Here is a 23,504-nt window from a genome sequence, read left to right as displayed (position 1 = left end):
CCTCTCCCACTCCCTCCGACTCTCAGATGAAGGGGTGTAAACATGTCTTCCACATGCAGTCTCATTGTGCCGAGCCAACGGAGCAAAACAACCACGCTTAAGTTCCTCAATAGGCTTCACCAGATGACTAGCGCCTCCTCCCTCCTCCCCATCTTTGCTCTTTTTCCCCCTTCAGGTTGAGATGCTTAACAACCATGAAGCAATGCCTGGCAGGCAGGATTAGTCAGGAGAGAAGAGACAGAGACAGAAAAGAGAGGAAGGGAGAGAGAGACCAAAAAGAAAGATAAAGACAGTGAAAGTGAGACGGGGATAAAGAGAAGTGAGAGACTGAGAGGGAAGCAACGTCAGTGCTAAGGGGGGGTGAAAGCGTGCGTGTGTGCGTGTGTGTGTGCGCGCGTGTGTGTGTGTGTGTATACGAGGAGAAAAATGCAAGATAAAGGGAAGTGAGTGTGGTGGAAAAAAAAAGAAAAAGTCCTATCAAAAAACTTTTTTTTCCTCACTGGAACACTTGGCCGTGACCGCAGGCTGAACTTCGTTGCAGTGCTGAGCAACAGCTGCCGACAACAGAGGAAAGTACAAAAAAAAGATGCTGCTGAAGACGAAGAAGGAGAAGAAGAAGAAGCAAGCAGGCAGGCAGGCAGGCAGGCAGGCAGGCAGGCGAGGTGTGTGTGTGTGTGTGTGCGTGTGTCGCTAAGTAATAGTGGTGGTGGTTTGGAGATGTCTAGGATGTTTTAGGCTTGCTGAGGGAGGGACTGAGGTATAAATAGACCAGGGGTGGCGGGGGTAGAGGGGGATTGAAGAGGTTCAAACAGAGGGGAGGATAGTTCAGTGTGGAGAGCTGCTCGTGTCTTACCAAAAAGAAGTAAAATTCAAGTCCACTCGGCAAAAGACCAGACGCTGCAGTACTACAGTACTTCCATACCCCCACAACTGACTGCTTCCTTCAAGTGGCATTGCAGTACAGTCAAAAATTTAAAGGGTGGGCCCAATAAGGGTCCGACATAGTTTCACAGGTATGGTGAAGATGCTGCCCTACATGTTGTCAATTGTTCTTCTAAGAGTATTTTTTGAGGATTTTATATTTCTTTTAAGAATAAAACAGAATTATAAAACTTGATTGTTGGAGGGCCGATGGATTTGCCTCCCACTGCTCCAGTGCTATGTAGCTATGGAGATAGTTTTGGTTTAATGTGCTCTGGTTTCAAGATGTCCATCTCTAACATCAGCATCCCTGTAAACCTCAAAGTGGACATTTTTTTGAGTGGAACTACTTTCTACCAAAGAAAAGATCCCTGTGGAAACTGTTAACAGTCTTCTGTGGATTCAATCAAGAGATGTTGCTGTTGAGTAGTTAAGGCCCAATCCCAATAGATGAGAGCAGAGACGCGTCACAATCCTGTTGCCACAACGACCCCCCCACCCCTTTTGGATGAAAACAAACGCTGTTAAAGTGCTGCCGCCAGACTGAAAACAGCTAGTAGCGACATGCCTAAAAGCTACTGTGTTGCATTTTTCACATCAAACAATAAAAATCCCAAATTGTTTGATTTTATTTACTTCCCCAAAGAGCGAAGGACGGCAAGTGAAGAGAGTTTCGGCTTTATGTCATCGTCAGAGAGGATGAAAATGGTGGCCAGTCAATACGTGTCCATCTGTGTCAAACACCTCATCACAGGTTAGTTAATGATGTTACTGAGTACATGACATGTGTACCAACTGTGTCTGTACATCGAAGCAAATCAAAAAAAGAGCCATTGTTAAGTTGTAACTACAGGTTTTACTGTGAACAAATAAGGGTTTTTCAATGTTAATACACATAAATTGAGCTGGCCTGCCTTCTAATAATGAACCTTGTAAACAGCCCATAGTACTGTTGGAAGTGGAGCTAAACCAAGCTGTTTTCACCTCCTCTCAGCTCGGAGTAAACGGTCGCGGAATTAAGCACAAAAGGCTGTCAAAACAGAGACAGCGGCTCCACTTCATCACAGCGATGTGATTAGTTTACAATAATGTCACATTGGACAGATTATAAAACAGCAAAATAAATTGTGTTAATGACAGAAAAGATGATAGATGACAGAAGACTGAAAGGACACTCATCATCCACTACTTCTTTCATTTTTTTCTATGTAATGACGCTGATCGTTGATTGGCAACGACATAATATTATTGCTTGTCCGACTGGCCATAGTATTTAGGATCCTAACAAGAAGATATAGTTTTCTTATTTTATGCTGTTAAATTAGCCTCAGAATTTGTCTTGACTGCCATTCAAATTAGAAGGATTGTTTTCACCCAAAAAGAGGCGGGGACGTGACGCAAGGGCAAAGTACCTGGATTGGCTGCTCTCATCTATACACCCCTTGCCCCTACCCCTCGATTTTGCATGTTCACCCCTAGAGGTAGGACAAGGATGATTCTTGTTGGGTTAGAGGGGTCGGGCAAGTGTTTGGGCCATGTGGCCCTCCAAATGGAGGTTTTTTAGTGGCACACTTCAACCGAGGGTCTTGAGAACTCTGTAATTTCAATGTATTATGGATTTTACTTTATAATCAGCATAAAAATACAGCTAATATTTTGCTGATGTCTTGGTAGCTAATAAGCTAGCTAGTTAATGTCACCTTGTTGTTGCTGATTTGAGCATGGCTGTCTCACATTTTGACATATTTCAATGTTGAATTATCCCTCTTTGGTGGCATCAGTGCAGACTGGTAGTGTTAGCCCATGGAACATGGCTAGTGGCCGGGTAATGAAGTAGTGTTCTTTTTTATTTGATAACTTAAATGATAGCTTGAGATTGTACAGGTCATTTACAAGTTATTTGCAAATTTTTAAAAATGAAACTGAATTAGATTTGGCAAGGCAATACAAAAGATTTGATAAGCAGCTTGAATATGAATTTTGATTCAATAAAAGGTTATTAAAATCCCACCCTCAGCACATTAAACCAAAACTTTCTGCATGGCTCTAGAGGTGTATAAATAAAATATTTCTTTCACATCTTAGCACTTTGGGTGAACTGACCATTTTGTTGGGTTTTCCATTAAAAAAAACAACTGTCTAAATCTAACTGTGTTCTAGTGTGTGTGTGGCTGGATGATATTAAATGAAGCATTTCTCTGAGTTTTATGAAATCTTTATGAAATTCACTTTCAAGAGTCGACACAGAGAGCAGTGGAACAACACAGATGTGACATCTCCTTCCTTCTCTCTTTCCCTCTGTGTCTCTTTTCTTCTTCCATCTTGTCATATCTTTCATGCCTTCTCTCTCTCACTTCTTCCCACCCACACCGCCCTCTTCCTACCTTCTTTCCTCTCTCTGTAGAAGCAACACTTGGGGAGTTCAGCTCACGGCGAATGTCGACGAATGAAAAGAAGCTCCTGACTCTATGAGGTAAAACTCTTTTGGGTGACACAAAGACAGTGTAACCAGAGATAGCAACAACTTAGCAACACCCACGCACAGACACACACTTTTATATCTTTTTAGCAATCTTTTCATTACTTCTCAAGCTGATGGAAGTGGCTCTCTCTTTTTTTTTCAGCGGGCAGATGTCAGGTTGAGTTCACAGTGACTTTCTACTAGCCCAATTAATTGGACAGTTTTGGAGAGATGTTATTACAATTAGTCTACTCTGGGTACAAATTGGGATTTTTCAAACCAGAATGAGACAATATTAGATTGAGGCTGATCCACTGCATTCAACACTGTGTGGAGCTGCAGTCTCTCTCTGTCTCTGTCTCTCTCTCTGACAAAAACCAGCTGAGAGGGCATGTCTGTCTCTGTTTAGGGCCGACGCACAAGCACAAACACACATACGCTCTGTGCTCTGGCTCCTAGACATTCAGCCAGACTACTACACATTCAATGCAGCAACAGTCACATATTAACTGAGGGAAAGCAATTTGGCTCTTGAAATGTGAATGTCTCACACACATATACAGAAGCAATTCATCATGGGAAGCAAGTTTCTTATGTGGAACCATAAACTCTTCCCATTAACATTCCTGTCTCATGAAAATATAATTGCTGTAAATGAGCAGCCCAGGGTGCTGCATAACTGGTAGGGGCCTAAGTGTTTATGAAAAAAATCATTATTACATTAGCAAATGTACTGACTTTTTGACAATTTAAGACATTAGTGAGTGTAAATTTCATGGATTTGCAATTTATGTATAAAAGCATCTTTCATATGATGGCATGGATGTGGATGATTCTTAGTGGGTCCCTGTTTTGAAGCCTAACCTGGTGCAGACCTCGGTGTGGGTGATCCGCTGGGTTAATCTGGCCGACAGATGGGGCAGGCTGTGGGTAAGCGGGGGCCGTGTATTGCGATAGTGCTGGGACGGCACTGGGCTGGGCCAAGCCGGATGCTGTGACTATGACCTATATTAATAATTCAAACACAGGATCTCCATGCTGTACGAGCAGGAGCCCTAATCATCATTAGCAGCGCTAGCCAGGAGCCACGTTAGCTACCAGCAAAAAGCCAGGCATGAAGATAAGACAGAGATGATATAAAGTTTGTCTCCCTCTGTATTTTCCATGTGTCTAAATTAAAACTATAAAAAAACTCCTTTAATATAGTGATTGAGACTGTGTGTGGTCAGTGTGCAAACTTCAAAAAGTTTAACACAAATGGCCACTTAAGAGCAGAGTCAAATGCTTTCAATTTTGAAACATGCTTTCTCTTACTCTACCTTTATCTATTTTGACAACTAGTCTATGAACACGAACAACATATTTACCATATTATTTAAAACCTCAAGAGGAGCAATCTTTAATATCAGTGAATAACACTAAACAATGTTAGTTTTCCTTTGATATCCATGAGGGAGAATTGGAAGCTTATGGAACGACCAAATTTAACAACATAGACTGTATATTCCTGCATAGTAGACTAGTCAACATCTTGTGATCATGTCTGTGGAGATCTTCATCATGAAAAAAAATCAAATCACATTAGAGGACAGAGCTTGCGTTAATGTTTGCTAGACTTTCCAACCCTTACCTGACCCTATTCTGTCTGTGGCACTCAATCCTAAAAAGACATAAATCTTTAAAATGAGTAGTCAGTAATTTCCTGAAACATCTGGGAAACGTAGTTTCACTCGAATAAAAGGTAAATCATGTATTTGTTGGGGACTACTTTCAACTTTTGTGCTAAACCAAGTGTGTACTCCACTTTCCAATATCTCAACACCAGCAGAGCAACAATGACAAATCAATTAGTTCTCAAATAATAAATTAATCAGCAATTATTTTTGATCATTGATTAAACGGTTTGAGTAACAAGTCCAAATTCTCATTGCCTTTTATTCGCATTCTTCTTTTACAGACCAAACAACTAATCAATTAATCAAGAAAATAACAATGTTATATAATAATATAATAAATTGTTGCAGCCCTAAACACCAGTTCATCTTCCTGTTTCATGTTGAAAGATGCTCCTTTCTGGAAACAGAATCAAAAATGCATCCATATGAGATGCATTTTTGGAAAGTTGACGTGCAGATAAGAAGACCAATTAAGTTAGATGATGACACTTTGTAACTTAGTTAGCAAGACAATGCCAATCCAAAACACTTTGCATAATAACTGTCATAATACATGTGGGACTTCCAATGAGTCTGTATGAAAGATGGAGAGGAGGAGAAGAAGAAGAGGAAGAGCAAGAGGAGAGGAGAGGAGAGGAGAGGAGAGGAGTTGTGTTATGGTTGGGGGTGGGGAGTCAAAAAGGCAGGCCAGACCAGACAGCCTCCACCTCCCCCTGTCTGAGTGTATGTCTGTGCGTGTGTGTGTGTGTGTGTGTGTGTGTGTGTGTGTGTGTGTGTGTGTGTGTGTGTGGTTGTCCCCTCTCCCCAGACAGACAATAGAGCAGGCCCTGTGCCTGATTGGGGTCAGCTGGTGGCTACCAGGGGTAGAGTAGCAGGAGGAGGAATAGGGGGAGAACTGGGGGTGGTAGGTATCAGACACCGCTGTCTGACTTGTGTGTCTGGATGGGAAAGGAGAGGGACCAAAAATCAGACAGCCGTCTGAGTCACTACTGCAGAGCAAGGAGTAGAGAGGGAGGAGAGGAGAGGAGGACAAGGGGATGGATCTGGGCAACCACAGGCTTTTTTTTTCGACTCCCACGCACATCCTTTACTACTTGACTCCAGGCTGGGAGGTTAAACTGGGTTAAAATGTAAAAAAAAAAAAAATAATAAAATACCCCACAGACATCACTCGCTCACTACAGTGTTCACTTACAGGAATCTACAGCTGTGGAAGGTTTGGCAGAGTGCTGTCTTACCTATGGATACGTCAACTACCATCAGGGTTGCATGCATTAGCTTTTCCAAAATATACAAACTGAAGGAAAGCTACATTTAATCCTACTGGTGCATGGCTGTAATAATGCAAGTAAGGAGAATAATCCAGGGTTCTTATGTTGGTTTTCATTTAAAAACACAAAGGCTACTTCTCTCTATCCCTTTCTAGGTTTATCTCCATCTCCTTCTCTTTTTCTCTGCCTCTGTTGTAATCCTTGTAATTTCCTGTGATAGGGTCAGATCCTGAGCAAGGCTAGTGGCCCAGCTGGCAGTGGCATGGGCTGTCGATTAATCCCCCTTTCGACAAGGTAGTGCTGGGGTACAGGGGGTACAGTACCGACTGAGCTAAGTGAAAGGTACAAGTGTTAGCTTTGCTCAGCTACGCAAAAAAGTGCCAGTTTTTGTGTTAAGTTTAGACAGTTGAGTTTAGATAATATGCTTCATGACAGTTTAGACATGTGTCAACACACTAGTTGACAACTGCTGACTTGAGAGTTTTTCTATCTTAAAAACCAACAGAAGGCTACATAAACATTCACAATTATTGGCCTTTTTTTCATATTAAATGATCTAAAAAAAAGCAGAATAGTGGATTAACACCCTGACACCAACCAGCACAGCGATAACAGTCCACATGGATGCATACTGGTCTGCAGGAACAACCTCTCTGTGGCTACTTACTATAAAACACAACTATGCTTTATATTAAAACCTGAGACGAGAATGCTCTCTTCATTTTTGCAGCTCAGATTCCAGTCAAACAGAGGTGTTTTTTTGTGGTGAGAGGCGTCTTGTTGGTGCTAGGCAACATTCAATTGCTTGTCAATCACAACACATAACAGCAGTCATATTCAGGCAATTAAAAACAGCAACAAGAAGTACATAGTGTCACAGGAGTTCGTTCACGCATTCACACACGTTCAGGGTCTTCTTGCAGATGGAGAGAACAACTCTCGGGTGTATGAGAACATAATACACTTTGTCCAAAAGACTAGCTTAAACAGTAAGACGAATGAAGGATCTGTTTGTAGTTATGATTTGTCCATATTACTTTAAAACCCAGACAATCAGATAGAGCCCCAAGCACAAACAAGGAACAAATGTACAAATGTTACAGCTATCATTTTGTGAGTATGTTTCTATGTGACTTGCCTGATGTCTGTAAGGAATATCCACTTGTATGCAATGTCTATATGTGGTCTGGAGACATTATACATTAGATTTTTTCAGCCTCATGACGTCAATTTTAGCTCTGGCAAACTTCAAATATGGTTGGTGATTAAACAATTACCCATATAAACCTACAGTCTAATCACCAAGCATACATCTTATTACTATGAAGTCAGTAAGAGTTTAAAAGAATACTCTGACTGCTACACTCATGATGGTTTTTTAAAAAATGATCAAAATTATGCATCAAACTAGAGAGGGTTCTTTCAGCCCATGCAATCTTCTTCCTTGTCAAAACGTAGCACCTATATTTCCCATAATGCAAGTCTCAGTCAGAGATTTGCAAGAAATGGCAAAAGTAGCCCTAAGTCTCTAGCCTGCAGCAGAGATTGAGGAGCAGCTACAAAGGTCTGATCAGCTCACTTTCATTTTTCAAAATTTAGTCTTCAGCCCCAACCCTTGCTGACTCAAGTGACTTCACTTGAGGACATTTATTGGACTTTAAACAGCTCCATCTGGAGAAACTAAAAGCTTCAGACAATCTCTATCACATAGACTGTAGTACTCCCAAACACCTGGAAACAGACTTTGATGTGTAAATAATTGGTGGAGTTCCCCTTTAATGAGGAGGTGCCTATGCATGGACAAAAATATCCCATATCGGTTTAAGTTTTTCCACTTCATGTCTTACATTTACTTTCATGACGTCACAATGTAACCCTATTCTATTAAAGTCCAACTTGCTGTTGATTCATGCTGTAGGAGTCCCTGGTGATATGCTCATTTCTCACAATAGGGGACTGCAAGTAAACTGCTGCTTACTGAATCATTTCCTTCAAGTGCATTATCACAGGTGACAGAATAAATAATGTGTTGCAACAACTTTAATTGTATACTGAAAAACAATCCCATCGTCACACAGTTCTCAGCTTGATTATTTGTCAATATGAAGTATACAATTTATGTAACTGCAAGCTGTAATGTCAAAAATCTTTTCTTCTGCTTGTGCAGATTATAATTTAAATTTGAATGAATGCAAAAGATTTCAATTGTATATGGAATGGAAATTGTTGACCGTGTGTAATTTTCTTGCAGTTGGGCATCTAAATAGTACCTAGGCAACAAAGTCCTGACCGAAGTGATCTTGCACAGCCCTCAAAACCACCCGTGCACCAGAGAGACCACATTGGAAACTTTACCACGTAAGCCTCTTCAAAATCCAAGGAAAATCCGGCAAACCACTTGAAGAGACATGTCATTATTCCACTGTCTGGGTGTTCCCGCGCACATAAACAAACGGATTACCCAAAATCTGACAAACAGCGAGCGGCACAGGATTTCTACAAGATTCTTTTTTTTTCCTGTTCTGTTTCATGCGCAAAAGCATTTGTAATTTCAAAGCAGTAATCGCTGCTTTGTTTCATGTGAGGAAAGAAACAAGACATGCAGTGAGACTGGGTTCACAAAGGGTCATAAACATGCCAGCCGTTTCATTTGTCTGATAGCTGGGAAAAACAAATCTGCTACCTGGTAAAAGCTGGAGCGCAGTGCCTTGATTGACTGTAATATGTCCCAACCATGTCCACAGAGCTGGAGTCATGAGACGCACGCAGCAGACAGCGGAGCTGATTCATTCACTCTTTAGCGTCTCAGACAGTCCAACTGTGTGTAAATAGATGTTAACCGAGACAGCAGACTACTAACCACCCCCCAGCACCACTGTCAAACACACACACACACACACACACTTGACGGATGGCCTGTCTTCAGACACACTAGGACTACAAATCTGCCCTGGTCCCAAGGGCATTTTGGGAACTAAGGGAGGAGGTCTGGGGTGTGTGTGCGTGGGGTTGGGGGTGCAGAATCTAGACACAAAGGGAGTCCCAGCAGCCAGTGATGAGGTTGTGAGTGCTGCTGGGGCTGAAACACTGAGCAGTAAAAGGTGCTGCTGGGACAAGCGGAAGGACATGAGGATTGACCTTTTCACCGCTTTGGACTTTGGCAGTCTCTGCCTGAACTTGACCTGCTCAGTTGCTCTGAGCTGCACTTTACACACTGTCGCTTCTTTGTCAGTTTCATTCCAAAAGCACAGGGTTATACACAGCAAGATAGAAACGCTGAGGAAAAAACACTGAATTTAAGGCAAAAATAAAACGGTGAGATGAAAACATACCAAACCAGCCATGACAATTCCTCGCCCTGTCGTGCTACCATGACAAAATATATACATTAAACATCCTAGCGTGAGGCTCAGTAACACTGAGACAAAGACATATTCAGCCCAGACAAACAAGGACGTCATACATCAACCACACAGCTTCTCTTCACACTGCTGTTCTGCTGTACAAAAACAATATTTTTAAAAAGGTGCCCTGTGGACTCTTCTTGTAAATAAAAAACTGTGATTTTTACATGCAGTGTTGCTCACCAAAATACAGTGTGTATTCGACAAACCTAACATACATGATGAATGCATATGATCATAATACGGAAAGCGGACACATCTAACAACCACAGCAGGACTATCCTACACTGCCAGCGAAGTTTTCTTTCTCATTAAATACTTCAAATCAGTCAAGGACAGAAGATTGGCGTTCTTCCGCCTTCTTCCAATACAAAAAGAATGATGCTACTAGTATCATGACAACATTTTACATAAAAATCTTGCAGAGGTTCAATTTGCAACAATGTATCGAAAATTCTCTGATGCCAGGGTCTTAAATTTGAATATTTTCTGGTTTCTTTACTCCTCTATGACAGTAAACTGAATATCTTTGGGTTGTGGACAGAACAAGACATCTGAGGATGTCATCTTGGACCTTGGGAAACACTGACATCACCATTTTCTGACATTGTATAGACTAAACAACTAATCAATTAATTGTGAAAGTAAAGCCCGACCAACATATCGGTGGATCGATATTATCGACCAATATTGGTCTGTCACTTGTGTGTCGCTATATGTTACCCAACATGCGCTACTATGAAAACTTTTTTATACATGACATAATGCAGAAAAAAATGTTGATTAATCAGTCAATTGATAGAAAATTTACTAAAAATTGATCATTGATTAACCATTTAAGGAATTTTTGAAGAAAAAGTGTCAAAACTTCAATGATACCATGTTCTTCCAAGTGAAAATGAATTGCTCTTTTGTTTGACAACCATTCAATTCATTATTGCAGCTCAAATAGACTGTGTATGTGATGAAAGAATAGAGAATAGAAGAAAAACTGGACTGGTTAAAAACACCCAAAGCTATAGACTAAATGGCGAGTTAAGAGAAATATTTCATCGAGTAATAGTAGTAGGCTGACATACTGATGTACTTAAAAAAGACCAATATTCTCTCCAAATAACTTTACAACATGGATATGTGTGCTAAAATTACCTGGGCCAGCAGAGTGCGTCTGCAGGTCAACTCCACTGTGTAAAAACAGGGTCTGGGGAGTCCTCTGACTTACATAAAACAAGGAGCTCTTTCTAAACGACTGCAAGTTGAGCACTACTGTTCACTGCTATAACCCGTCAGCTCAGGAGAGGTGGCAGACTAAATAAGGCTCCGCTGAGAGACACTAACCAAGTGCAGAAATTCCCTATGAAATTAATTACAGGAGCAGTGATCGCAAAAGAAATCTGTCTGGGAGGGAAAAAGAAAGATTTCTTCTTCTTCTTTCTTTTTTTTTTTTTTTTTCCATAAATACTGTTGTCGGGTTTTCTTTGCCACTCCCCTCCCCAAGGTCTCAGAATTTCTATCCAGATTCAGAGTTTCAAGTCTTTCTTTTCAGGGCTCATTACTAAAATGCATTAATAATAAAACTAAATAAAAACCAAACTAACTCCAAATAAACAACACCTCCACAAACAAACCAAACAAAAAAGAGGCAAAAAACAAACCCCAAACAAACAACAAAGAGCTTAGTGAGAGATTGGATTGGCTGTCTGGCGGGAGACTGCAGGGTAAATATTGGCTGAGCCTGAGAGTGCCCGTCTGTGTGTGTCTACGTGTGTGCATATATCTAGGTGTAAATGTGTGTGCATGTGCCTATGTGTATATCTCTGTGTATGTGTCTGAGGCAGAGTCAACAAGTTGCCTTGTGCGTGTTTGGCCTGAGGTAGTTGACAGATGACCCTGCTGCCACCTACACAATAACACAGCTCATACACAGGATTACAGATCAGGCCGTTTACATCCGTCTGGCTGGCTGGCCCCTGCTGCAGGCTAACTGTTACATACACAGAGACGCAGACAGCCACTAAAGTCTCTGACACATGGACCTAGGCCTTTCCCAAGAGGCAACTGTATGTATACTGCTATATGTGCATCTAAAGAAAAAGGTAAAAAGGTGAAGTGCAGGATTTTTCTTTTTATTCACTGCAATTTGGAGTCCATTTCACAGAATTTGACACAAACTGAGATGAAACACTGAACAAAAAGTGCATTAAGTCTTAGCATAGTGCCTCTTTTACAAACACACTGTAACTTGTCAATGTCCACGTGTCACCACATAAACTGGCAAAAGTCCAAACTGTTAGAAAACAGCACAGTTCTGCAGCAGCGTTCGAGTTATTCTTTAGTAACTATTTATCCTCAATTATGCATGTTCTTCTTGAGGAACAGCAACTGATGCTCAGAGGTGAGTGCACTTCTGATTAGCACCAGTATGAGTCTCGTGCATCCCCATTGTTCGTAGCACATAGGAGTGCATTTCCCACTTGTTCATCAATAAAATGGGAAGTGATTGTCACGTAGGACTCCGTGGCCCGTTAAGTCCATCGATCGCAGGTTAGCGCGATTCTCTCTGTAGCCTGAAGTGCATCCTTCAACTTTCCTCTCGTCTCATCATTAAGAGCTGGAATAGCTTTTTCGGTTAAATATTTTCTGCTCTGTATTTCCAGTCTTTCCAGCATTTGTAGCATTTGGCAAAAAACATTTTCGGCCATGCTGTACGGCCGGAGGTCTTTGCAACTACACCCAATGATGGACTTTGTAATACTAGCAGCCCTCGGGGGGCGAGAACGGAAGCTTTACTTTTAACACTGCATTCCCCGCTGCAGGTTGACTCACAATGTGAGCATCAGCCGCTTTCTCAACAAGGAGATCAAGGTGGTGGTGTTGCAAGTAGCTTTGCATGTTTGTGGTGGGTGTTGCCAGTTCTTGCAGATCACGTAGACTTTATCGATTCTGTTTGTCCCATCAAACGTGGCTGGGGGATCTCTTAACGTAACTTTCCTCTACCATTATCCTGCTGTAAACTTCTTCTTCTTTGGCCAGTTAACTTCCGTTCAAGTTTCCCTCATTCATGTGATAAGCACAACAATGACGAGCCACGAAGTAGCAAAGCTGGGGAGTCAAATTGGCAGTGAAATCTGTTTAGAGCTCCTTATTTTTGAAATCAAAATATTGATATTTGGCGCCAGTGTATCGATACTCGTACAGTGCAAGGAAGGCCAGCGATATATTACTGTATCAATATTTTGTCCCACCCCTACTATACGATGCTTGAGTTTTGGTACCAATACCAAGACAATATTTTTTTCGGATACCTTTATGAGGACTGAGAACTGTAAATGTTTTGACTCAAACGTCTTTTTCCAAAAATGCCAGTGTTCTTAAATGATAGATGTCTAAACACAAGAAACCATATGAGAAGGAAAGAAATGGTCAGAAATAGGTAAAGGTATGCTTTAAACTTCAATTATCTGATCAGAGAATCAGTAAACAGGACTAGGACCAGTCTTTAAGTGTCAGGGGTACTTTCTATGTTGCAAGTGAACACATTTTGGTCTTACCAAAAATGTACTGAGGTTTGACACCCAACCCTATTAATTATTTAAACAGGCAAAAATGCAGCACAACAAAAAATGTGTCTTTTGTCCATTGAATGCGTTTGTCTACCACTTCAAGTTAATACCATACACTAAAAAAACATTCTAAAGTCATTTAATCTATCTTTGAATTTTAAATCCTCGTTTTCCAGGTAATTTCCCTGACTGTCAGTGCACTTTAGCTTTGTTCAAGACTCTTCTGGAATCCATATTACAAAACAAACCACTGCACCGTTATCAAGATGACGTATCCTGATTGAAAAAATAACGAGTATTTGCATACGGTACAAGCTAAACGACTTAATGCAGTCGGCACATAGTACTTCCCAACTTGTTGAAGAGAGACAGGACTGATAGGGGAAAGAGTCAATACAAGATTAAATGACTTAAGGGTTGAAAAATGTTTGCAGAGGACCTTCCTTAAGTGTCACACTGCAGGGACTATACCTTCACAGAGAAATCAGACTTTCTCTAAAATGAGATTTGTGTGGGTAATAGCTCTTATCACTGTGGGTTCAAACTGTCAGTGGAAAAAAAGACTGTAAAGAATACACACACATACATAGCAGGAAGCAGCTGTGGTGTTTGACCTCGGGACTTTATAATACCACACCTACAATACAAGATAACTGCACCACACAATGAATCCAAGCGCAGCAACAGCCAGAGACTAATGCTTGTTAAAGGTCTCTGCCTTTCAAATCCTACATGTGAAGCCCAGTGTGTAGGCAGAAGTTTGAGTCCTGGCCGTGACACACTGTCTGCGCTGTGATCCCTTCTATGTTCCGAGTGCCTTTCAATTTTCCTCCTTGTCTGAATAAGGAGGAAACACACTAGCGAGACCGCCCGCTCCGCTTAAAAAAATAAGAAAAAGGGAGGAAAAAAAGGCAGACTGTAGCTCTTTTCTTCAGCCAGAGGAATCATCAAAGCATGAGCTACATTATTCAGCCTTGTCGAGTCTGCATGACAACACAGCCGACAAACAAGAGCTCTTTTCAAACCAGACGGCCACTACAGTAGGACAGAGCTATTTCAAACCACTTGTGAATGGAGCTCCCTCCAACTAGTGAGACGTTAAAATGAGGAGAAATGCATTGAAAATACCAGCCATTTATTCAATACACAAACTCAGACACATGGATAACTATAAATACATCGAATGCACTGCAAGTGACTATCAACACAATTACTTGACTTTTCTGGCAGCTCTGCTCACTTTAGAAGTCTGAGCCACTTCTACTGGATTATCTAATTAGGCTCTCTCTGCTGTATCAGTGTGTCTGTGGATGTTCATGCCTGACTATGTGTGTCTTTCCTGGCGAGCAGTACCATGATGCCACAGAAAACGAATGGTGGAACACCAGTCCATCTGCCAGACAAACACACACACACACACACACACACACACACACACACACACACACACACACACACACACTTCTTGGTTACAATGTGGCGTCAGCGCAACCACACTCTGCTGCCAAATCTGAATCTAATATCCTGCGTTCACCTCACGTTGCCCAGGCCTGGCCTCGGCCCCAAATGGAAATTACACATCACTGTAACTCTGTCCGTTTGTCTGTAGCTTGTCTGTGTGTCTGTCTCTCAATATGTCTGCATGTCTAGCCGTGGATGTGTCTGTCTATATCTGTGTCGGTACTTGTCTGGCTGCCTGCTTTTGAATTTACCCGGCTGTCTGAATGTCTGCTATGTGCCTGTCTCCTGTTTATTTGTCTCTGTCTGTCTGTCTCTCTGCAGATGTGTCAGACTGGATACATACACTGTCTGGCTGTCCTCTGCATTTCTACCGGTCTGCCTGCCTGCCTGCCTGCCTGCCTGCCTGCCTGCCTGCATGTGTCTGCTCCACTGTGTGTCTGTCTCTGCTTTAGTCATAAAGAGGAACATCTGCAGTGGATCTAGCAGGCAGCAGCATTAGGGCAGAGCTGATGATGATAGTTTCTCTCTGGGCTGCTCAGAAGGCAGACAGACATAACATACCATTCCAGCATTTCCTGTCGGTGCTGACAGGCAAACTATTTAACCCTCTGTGGTGATCTCTCGTGCATATGCACAGCCCTGTAAAGCTACATGTCCAAGTTTTAATATAAAACCAACGCTATGGATAAAAACGTCCAAAAAATAAATTGAAAAAAGTCAAGCAGGAAAGTTAAAGTGAGAAGAAAACTCAGAAAAGAGGAGTTCTTGTAAGAAAGAACTATAATAAATCGGTGATACATTTCAAAAGCTACACTATAAATCACTACAATGCTAATGCTATATGACTATGATTTTTCACTGTAAGCTAACTATTGAGTGCTAACTTACAGTATGTCTATGTAATGTTAATGGCTGCTGTAAGAGCTCAAACATTACATTACAGTGTAAAAAACCGCTATAAACTCAACATTGCTTGCTACAGACACACTTTAGGACAAATAAAGACAACAAAAGAGATTATAAATACCAATAAGTACACTTAACGTCGCCATAAATGTCCTATAAGACAGCGCAGACATACAATAAGAGCCTGATAGAAGTATTAAAGGAAAAGCCTAGCCAACTGTAAAGAGTGTCTGTGCGGGAGGAAACAGCCGACAGCGAGTTCAGAGCAGAAGTGTCGGACCGTCTTTGGATGAACACTTAGTCTGATGTGTTGTCCTTCTGTCGCTACACTGGAGAGTGCACACAGAACGGATTAGGCACTAAAGTCTCTTGGTAGGATTTTTAAGGTCAGGAGAAACGCAACTAATGTTACTCACATATCTCCATTCCCTGTGGCTGGGAAGCGGTGCAGTTGCAGGAGCAGGTGACATTGGAGTTGCCGGGGCCGCCAGGGACCGTTAGGTTTTGCATGGGGCTGGGCAGACCGGGACACCGCTCCGGGGAGAGAGCCGCCGCCGCCACCGTCGGGGCCCCACGACGGGTAAACAACCAAAAACTTCCAGGCAGCGGCAGCTGAGTCCGCCGCTACGAGTAACTCCCGACAGTTTCGCACTTATTTTCCACGGTTCTTCTCACGCCATGTTTGTCTCGGGGAGGCTCGGTCAGTGAATTAGAGATTTGGGAAACGAGTGACCGGAGCTAACGCATTGTATATTTTTTCCCTTCCTTGCTTCGCCGCTGAGAGCAGCTGTCCTTCCTCCACTGGACTAGAGCAGCCACAGCGGGCTCAAGCCCCGCCCACAAACTGACAGACTGCCGCTGCGGCCAATCACAGGGCTCTAGAGGAAGGACAAACAGAGGGAAAGAGAGGTGCTGCCTTCAGGAGCCGACAGAAATAATAATAATTCTGCCTTTTACCAAAAACATAATTAAACGCCATATACTCTAACTCCATCCGGTAAAACACGGACTGCGAAGGTCTGGATTTACTGTAACACATGAGTCAGGGCAAGTTTAAGTTCTCCGAGGAAGAAATCAACCACATTTGTTGCTGCTAAAAATGAAATAATGAAAACAGACCTGGGTCATATGAGCTAATATAAAAAAAGTGTCATATCTGTCGGATTTTTTCTTTCATTCTTTTCTTGCTCAAGTTACAAGTACAAGAAACATGTTTAAAGTCTCTGTAAGTTACTGTCTTTAAAGGAGTAAAATAAAGTAGGCTACATTTTGTTTATGGGGCCCTGTTTCAGTCATCCTTGGTATGGTGCTGTCTGGTGTCAGCAGCTACTATTCATGAAGATCCTTGCATAGATTTGCCACATAATGCACTAATTGGCTATCGAGCTGCCTGACTTCATAAATGTTGCAATTTTTACAACTGAGAGTGCTGCGCCTGTTTAGTTCAGTCCTAAGCAACAAATATGCTTAAATGAATACTGAACACACCACAGGTTAGAATCAGCACATCAGCTATATCCTTGATTTATTATTTGTATCCTGCAGAACAAATTATAGCACTTCATTTCAAAATAAAACTACTGTTTTTGCATGTTCCACGTTATTAATCACCAAAAGCACCTGAATGTTCACTGACATACATATTCATATCTAGGATTTAGCGCTGTATGAGGACCACTTGAAGGTAGCAATGGAGAAGGGATGGGACAGGGCTTATGTATTTGTGTGTGTGTGGCTGTGTGTGTGTCTGGGTTACAGTGGGGTGGGTGCGCATGGTTGGGTTGATGGGGGGGGAGCTGACCTGACTCAGAAAGCTAGCAGACGGCCGGGTCGTGGTTGACAATGGCTGTGGGGGAGCAGGGCAGGGGGGAGGAGGAGAGGGAGGCAGGGCTGGGACTGGTCGGTCTGGTGTGTTATTTGGGGAGGGTGGGGAGAGCGCTTCGAGTTTCACTCCCTTGTTACAGTGAGCCACAGCCAATGGAGATGGCTCCTTGAAGGGGACAACCTTGAGGTGACCCCCCCACGCCAGTCTTGTGGTACATGTGCACCAGAGAAGCATTTCCCCCACCTCCCCATCCACCCCAACACATCCCCTCTGAATCTAACCGTGCAACCCTCCCACCCACCCACCCAGCACACACACACACTCAAACACACACACACACACACACACACACACACACACACACACACACACACACTAGCACAGGACCGTCTGCAGTCTATAAATAAACTAGGCTGTTCAAATCTGAGAGAAGCTCTGAATGCCGCTCTAGACCAGCAGGTTCCCAAACTGTGGTCTAGGGAACAATAGGAGATCATTAAAGAGTTTTTAGGAGGCCCTCCAACAAAGCAGGTACAGTATGATTTTTACTTCATATGTGCTCAGGACAAAGACAAAATAATACTCTTCTGATCAGAGCTTCTTGCAGCCCCCTTCTGCAGCAAATCGCAAAAGTTATTTTTTTTTCCGATCCATCAGATATAGACTTAAAACTATTTGGGAAATGCCTGCTCTGGAAGAGTTTATCATTTAAATTCTGCAAACACCAGAAACCAATGACAATAATATGGCCCTCTGTGAAGGAAAATAAGTAAATGGGAAAAGCAAAGACCTCCAACAGATGTTGTGCATTAAGTGCCACATCACTAGCCAAGTTCTATATCCAAGTATGCAAAAATATTTTCCTTAACGGCTTCCAATGAATTCCACACTCCTCCATGAGCGAAGTGACACTTTTGGAAGGGGAGAAAAAATAGACGCGTGACCCTGACGCAATTTACAAACGCCTGGCAGCTGTCAGAATTTTATTGAAGCAACAAATCGAGGCGCTGCTGTCTTGTCAGCCCAAGCCTCAATATCAATCGAGACACTGAGGAGAGTTCTTCTCTGCCTTGATGTGAGGTCATTTTACACACACACGCACACACACGCACACACACACACACACACACACACACACACACACACATACACACACACACACACACACACGTAAAAACACACTCCAGACATACATTCACAACCCAGACAAGCTCTCATATACAGACAGACTCAGACACACATCGATCCTCTCCCCTGCAACCCACCTCTAGCACACTCACAAACAGCCCACCACCTAACAACACACAAACTCAGACACACACACACACGCGCGCAGTCTGTCTGGAGCGTCAATTTAGTCCCCCGGGGAGCACGCAGGGTGACACCACTAACAGGCCAGACCAGACTAGACAGCCAGCAGACAGATAAATACTAGGCACTGCTGAATACCAAATGCACTCAAGTCTACCAGCTTCCCTCCCATCCCCCCTGACTGCAGTCTGCACACACACACACACACGCACACACACACACACCGCACGCATAGGCTCTCTGTGTCTCTCCTGGGAAGCCTCTGTCTCATCCCATATTTGAGGAATACTAACTTTAGGGTTGATAGGTTTATCACGCCCGGCACGTGTGCATGTGTCTATTTTAGGAACTTTGCATGGGGCTTTCCTGCTTACACAGGGGTTTCATGCTTATTCAGGAGCTAACTGTGTGCTGCTTCTGTTCTGTGACTGTTTGAATCAAAGCATGACATGTTTATGTTGTGCCTAAAAGATCTTAAAAAACGGTTTCTTTTATAGCGAATGCAGGAAGGAAAGGAAACACCACCACCATGTGTCTGCATACAACCAACACTGCTGATGACATTACCACCCCAGCTTCATCTGAAGCTTGTTGTGCATGTGTGTGTAGTAGATTTGACGATAAACTTCAAAAGGGGGTTTCATGCCTGCATTTTCACCATATGCAGCAGATAGATGACAGAGAAGATTGAAAAAAAAGACAGTTTCACTCAAGTGTTCTCTTGTCAGCCACAGATGCTCGGAAGTTTAGATGAGATGTTTGTGGTGAGACCATCAACACATCAGGAATGTGATCAGACTGGTATCGAGAGAAATCAGCACAGTAAAGTCATGTCAAAAAAACATGATATACAGAGCAACTTCTCCATCTGAGCTTCTATGGTGCTGACAGACACCACCTCATAAGCGCCATCTTGTGGCTCAGCTGGGAAAAAGTCTGTTTCATGCATCACCCCAAACATGGACTGGAAAAACTGTTCCACTTCTCTGGTGTCTGCTTCAGCACTCCTCGAGCCTCTTCTCAGTAGCTCCATTACTTCTGAGACCAAAGCTGTCTCCCAGGCACAGGTTTAAGCTTTGAATCTATTAGGACTCACCTTCATCAGAAACCACAAGGGAGCAAGGAGGAGGACGCAGGGAAAATGAAAGAGTCCCATCCTACGCCTTATTTTATAGAGACATGCTCTGTTCTTGCCCACAGATTGCAAGGCTGTAAGAGTATTCTAGATTCACACTGATCACAAGTTTGATGTGGATCACAGTGTGCAGTCTGAAAAGAAAAACACTCACAGAAATGTTTTATGTAGCAGTTTTCTGTATAGAAATGACATTTAAAAAGTCTGTCCACATACTTTTGAGTGTTTTTGGTTGGTTTAAAGTTTTGGGTGTAGTCAGGAGATCTTAATGCTACAGCATCCAATCATATGTTAGACAATAGTGTCCCTCCAACTATGTGGAAACATTTAGGAGAAAGGCCCTTACTTGTTTTAAAGGGGCATTAAACAGCAGCTTTACAAAGTTTGAAAAAATGAACCCTGATGATGATATCAGGGTTATCAAGGCTTAGGCTGGAGACTGCAAATAAAGTTTTTACAGAAACTACATTACAAACTGTTAAGTGTGAGCTTCGAGAGATGTTAGTATTTAGAAAGGAGAGATTAATGACAGGCCCTATTGAGTTGCATTAAGGGAAATGTAGGATCAAGAGCAGGGCTGCCCAAAGTGGGGCCTGCGGGCAAAAGTTGGCCTGCGTTTAAACGTTTACCTTTTTTAAAAAAAAAAATATTGATTTTATTAAAATGTTTATACAGTTGTTTTTTGTGAAGTAAAAATGTTCTTTTAATATGTAGGATCCATAATTATTCATTTATTATTCATAATCTGACCAAGGGTTCAGAGTGACACTTAACATAGGAAGTCAAGTACAATTTTTTATCTTAACAATACAATATAATACAATAAACACAATGCAATAGGTGTTGTTTTTAACCTATTAGGTTTAAGTTTGGGCACCCCTGATGTTGGGGTTTTGGAGATTGACAGATACTGAACCTAAAGTCAGGATATCTCTGCCTCTACTGCCTCAGTTTTGACCAATCTTTTGTTAACCTGTCCTTTGTGGGTGCCCCAACCTTATGGAAGTGCAACATTAAGTACTTTCAGTAACCTGAGGAGCTGTCCATAAAGGTTGCATTTACGCCAAACCTGTTTGGTGCAGATTGATTGATTGATGAAATCAATCAACCAACCAACCAACCAGTCAGTCAATCAGTCAGTCAGTCAGTCAGTCAATCCACCCACCCACCCACCAATCAATCAATCAATCAATCAATCAATCAATCAATCAATCAATCAATCAATCAATCAATCAATCAATCAATCAACCAACCAACCAACCAACCAATCAATCAACTGATTAATGGAGGCTGTCAGGTTTGGTGAAGACCAAACAACTGGACTGAGACCACCTAAAAAGGAGGGTCTCTGTCTGGGTCCAGTAACTAACTAAACTACTTCTGTTGATCATGGAAACTGGTAATAATGTAGTAATTGAAATTGTGCAAGATCATTTAGTAATAATGGTAACATGAATGAACATTAGCAAAGGTGAAAAGTTCAACCAGTGGTATGTCGAGCTTGGCGTTTATGTATTGTTTCTGCTTGTCAGTCATTATTTATGACATATAAGGTCCACTAATAATGTTCCTAATCAGTTATTTATTGGTGACCTTCCCTTCTTACAATAAAAAGAGGAACAAACAAGAAGAAGTGAAGTGCTGCTTGACCCTGCTGTCACTCAGGAATCTGATTTCCCCATGTGGGACCATGTAGCATTGACAATGACGCAGGATGGCATCATCAGAATTGTCCAATGAATAAGTTAGCTGCCAGTCCTTAAAACATCATGCTCTCCTCCTGATTTATTTGTAATAAGTCAGTGTGAACGCAAAAATGTTTTTTTCCTCTCGGTTTGGATCAAATGATTCGAACTATGGGAGTGAGGGGGGCCTCATGAAAAAATATATTTTTCTAGTTTGATGTGGAGGAACTTGACTGACCTGCACAGAGCCCTGACCTCAACCTCTCAAACCCACCCAACACCTCTGGGATGACCTGGACACCAACTGCAATCTAGGACTTGTCACCCCACATCAATGCACCCCTCACTAATGCTCTTGTGGCAAAATGGGAGCAAATGAGACTAAAACCAAACCGATACAGAATATATCGCAGTTTAACAATAAAATTAATTGTCCAATGACATCAGTGCACTGGAACAGTAAACCTAACTGCGATAATATTAAATACAAATTACTCAAAGCATCTTTTTTTTGCTTTATGTTCTGTAAAAAAAAAAGTTTTTGTATTGGCACATTGGAAAACATATACACTGATACCCATATATCTCTGATATATCTGGGCCAATATCAGTCAGTTATATTAGCAAACCGATATATCGCTCAGGCTCAAAATGAAAACAGTTGTTGTAGCGTAGTTGAAAGCACAGTATGTAATTTCTGCCATGGGGGTCTCTAAGTCAAACTTTAAACCCATTTCTCACAGTGATTCTGCATTATCGCCGCAAGGACGGCTCGCCTTTATTCCGCCTTTGTTTGTTCCCACTGAACCAAGCAGCGCCGGCGTAAAGGCGCTCCAGTGTGTCAATTCATACAGCATGCCGGTGCTTTGGAACCAAAAGAGGCATGATGGTACACATCATGACGTTGAGATTTGTGTGGTTTTTCTCTACGTGTTCCCTTCAGTTTCTATCTGTTAATCTAAACATGTATTGGCCGACTGTTTATAATCACATGGATGCTGTTATAAAGTGTTGTGACTGAGATCCTGACCCACCATGCATCATGGACAGCGTCAAGGTTATGTTTTTTGCTCTAAATTACATAATTATATAATCACCATCAGTAAACAACAGACACTGTCTGGCTCTCACTCTTATCAGAGGGATGCTGTTTTCTGGGGGAAAATTCATTCAAGTCTCAGTTGGGATGGCTCACAGTCGCCGTAATTTTTCCAATACAAGTTGTCAGAGACAGTAACTTCAACAACACAATAGCGGAGGGCGACAAAGACATTTTGCAAAGTCATCGCCATTCAACTGCGGGAGCTGCCTGGCTCTGCTGCCGGGGACAGACATTGTATTTCCGGCAGAAATATGAAATACGGTATTTTTTTTCCTCATATAAGTTGCCAAAGACACTACGTACTACCACATTACTGTTGTTTGGTCCTGTAACATTGCTCGGTGGGTTGAAGTTTTTCTTTTATTTGATGAGTGAAGGATCTGTTTAGTTGTCAGACTCTGAACACCATAAGACCGATACACACCTTCTCCGCACCGCTGGCTTTTCCATTCACACAGACGCCGCCTTTCCTCTGCTGCGGCTCTGATATTACCTCCAGAGGCGGATCAGAGCCGCAGAGAAACTGTCCGAACTCTCCGCATCTGAAACTTTCACACAGATGCCGAGGCGAAATATCGGCAGTGTGAATGGGGCTTTAGACTCCCTTTGTCACTCTCTGACTCTCTACTGGAAGTTATAGTGACACATGACCAAATGAAATGCACTGTCCCAACTCAGCAAAATATATAAAATATGTTGTTATATATATAACAAAGTTTTTTTATTTTTATGCAGAAACATTACATATTATATCTTTAAAAGCTCATCACAGAGAATTGAGCA

At 42.1% G+C, this 23,504-nt stretch overlaps 1 protein-coding gene across 3 annotated transcripts in view; it reads right to left on the bottom strand.

Moving 5' to 3' along the window:
* LOC311260582 (low-density lipoprotein receptor class A domain-containing protein 4-like) overlaps positions 1-23,504 on the bottom strand; it is a 284,242-nt gene that overhangs the window by 33,398 nt on the left and 227,340 nt on the right. The window contains exon 1 of one of the 3 annotated variants that reach the window (XM_084358601.1): positions 16,080-16,514. The exons of the other annotated variants lie outside the window; for them this stretch is intronic. Coding sequence (XP_084214727.1) covers positions 16,080-16,173 — 94 coding nt within the window. The 5' untranslated portion in view covers positions 16,174-16,514. Of the gene's footprint in view, positions 1-16,079; positions 16,515-23,504 lie in introns of those variants that run through there. 3 annotated transcript variants of the gene reach the window in all.

The sequence above is a fragment of the Pagrus pagrus genome (genome assembly GCF_965226575.1).
Source record: "Pagrus pagrus genome assembly, chromosome: 7".
Lineage (NCBI taxonomy): Eukaryota > Metazoa > Chordata > Actinopteri > Spariformes > Sparidae > Pagrus > Pagrus pagrus.
This window is presented reverse-complemented; position numbering and strand designations above follow the sequence as displayed.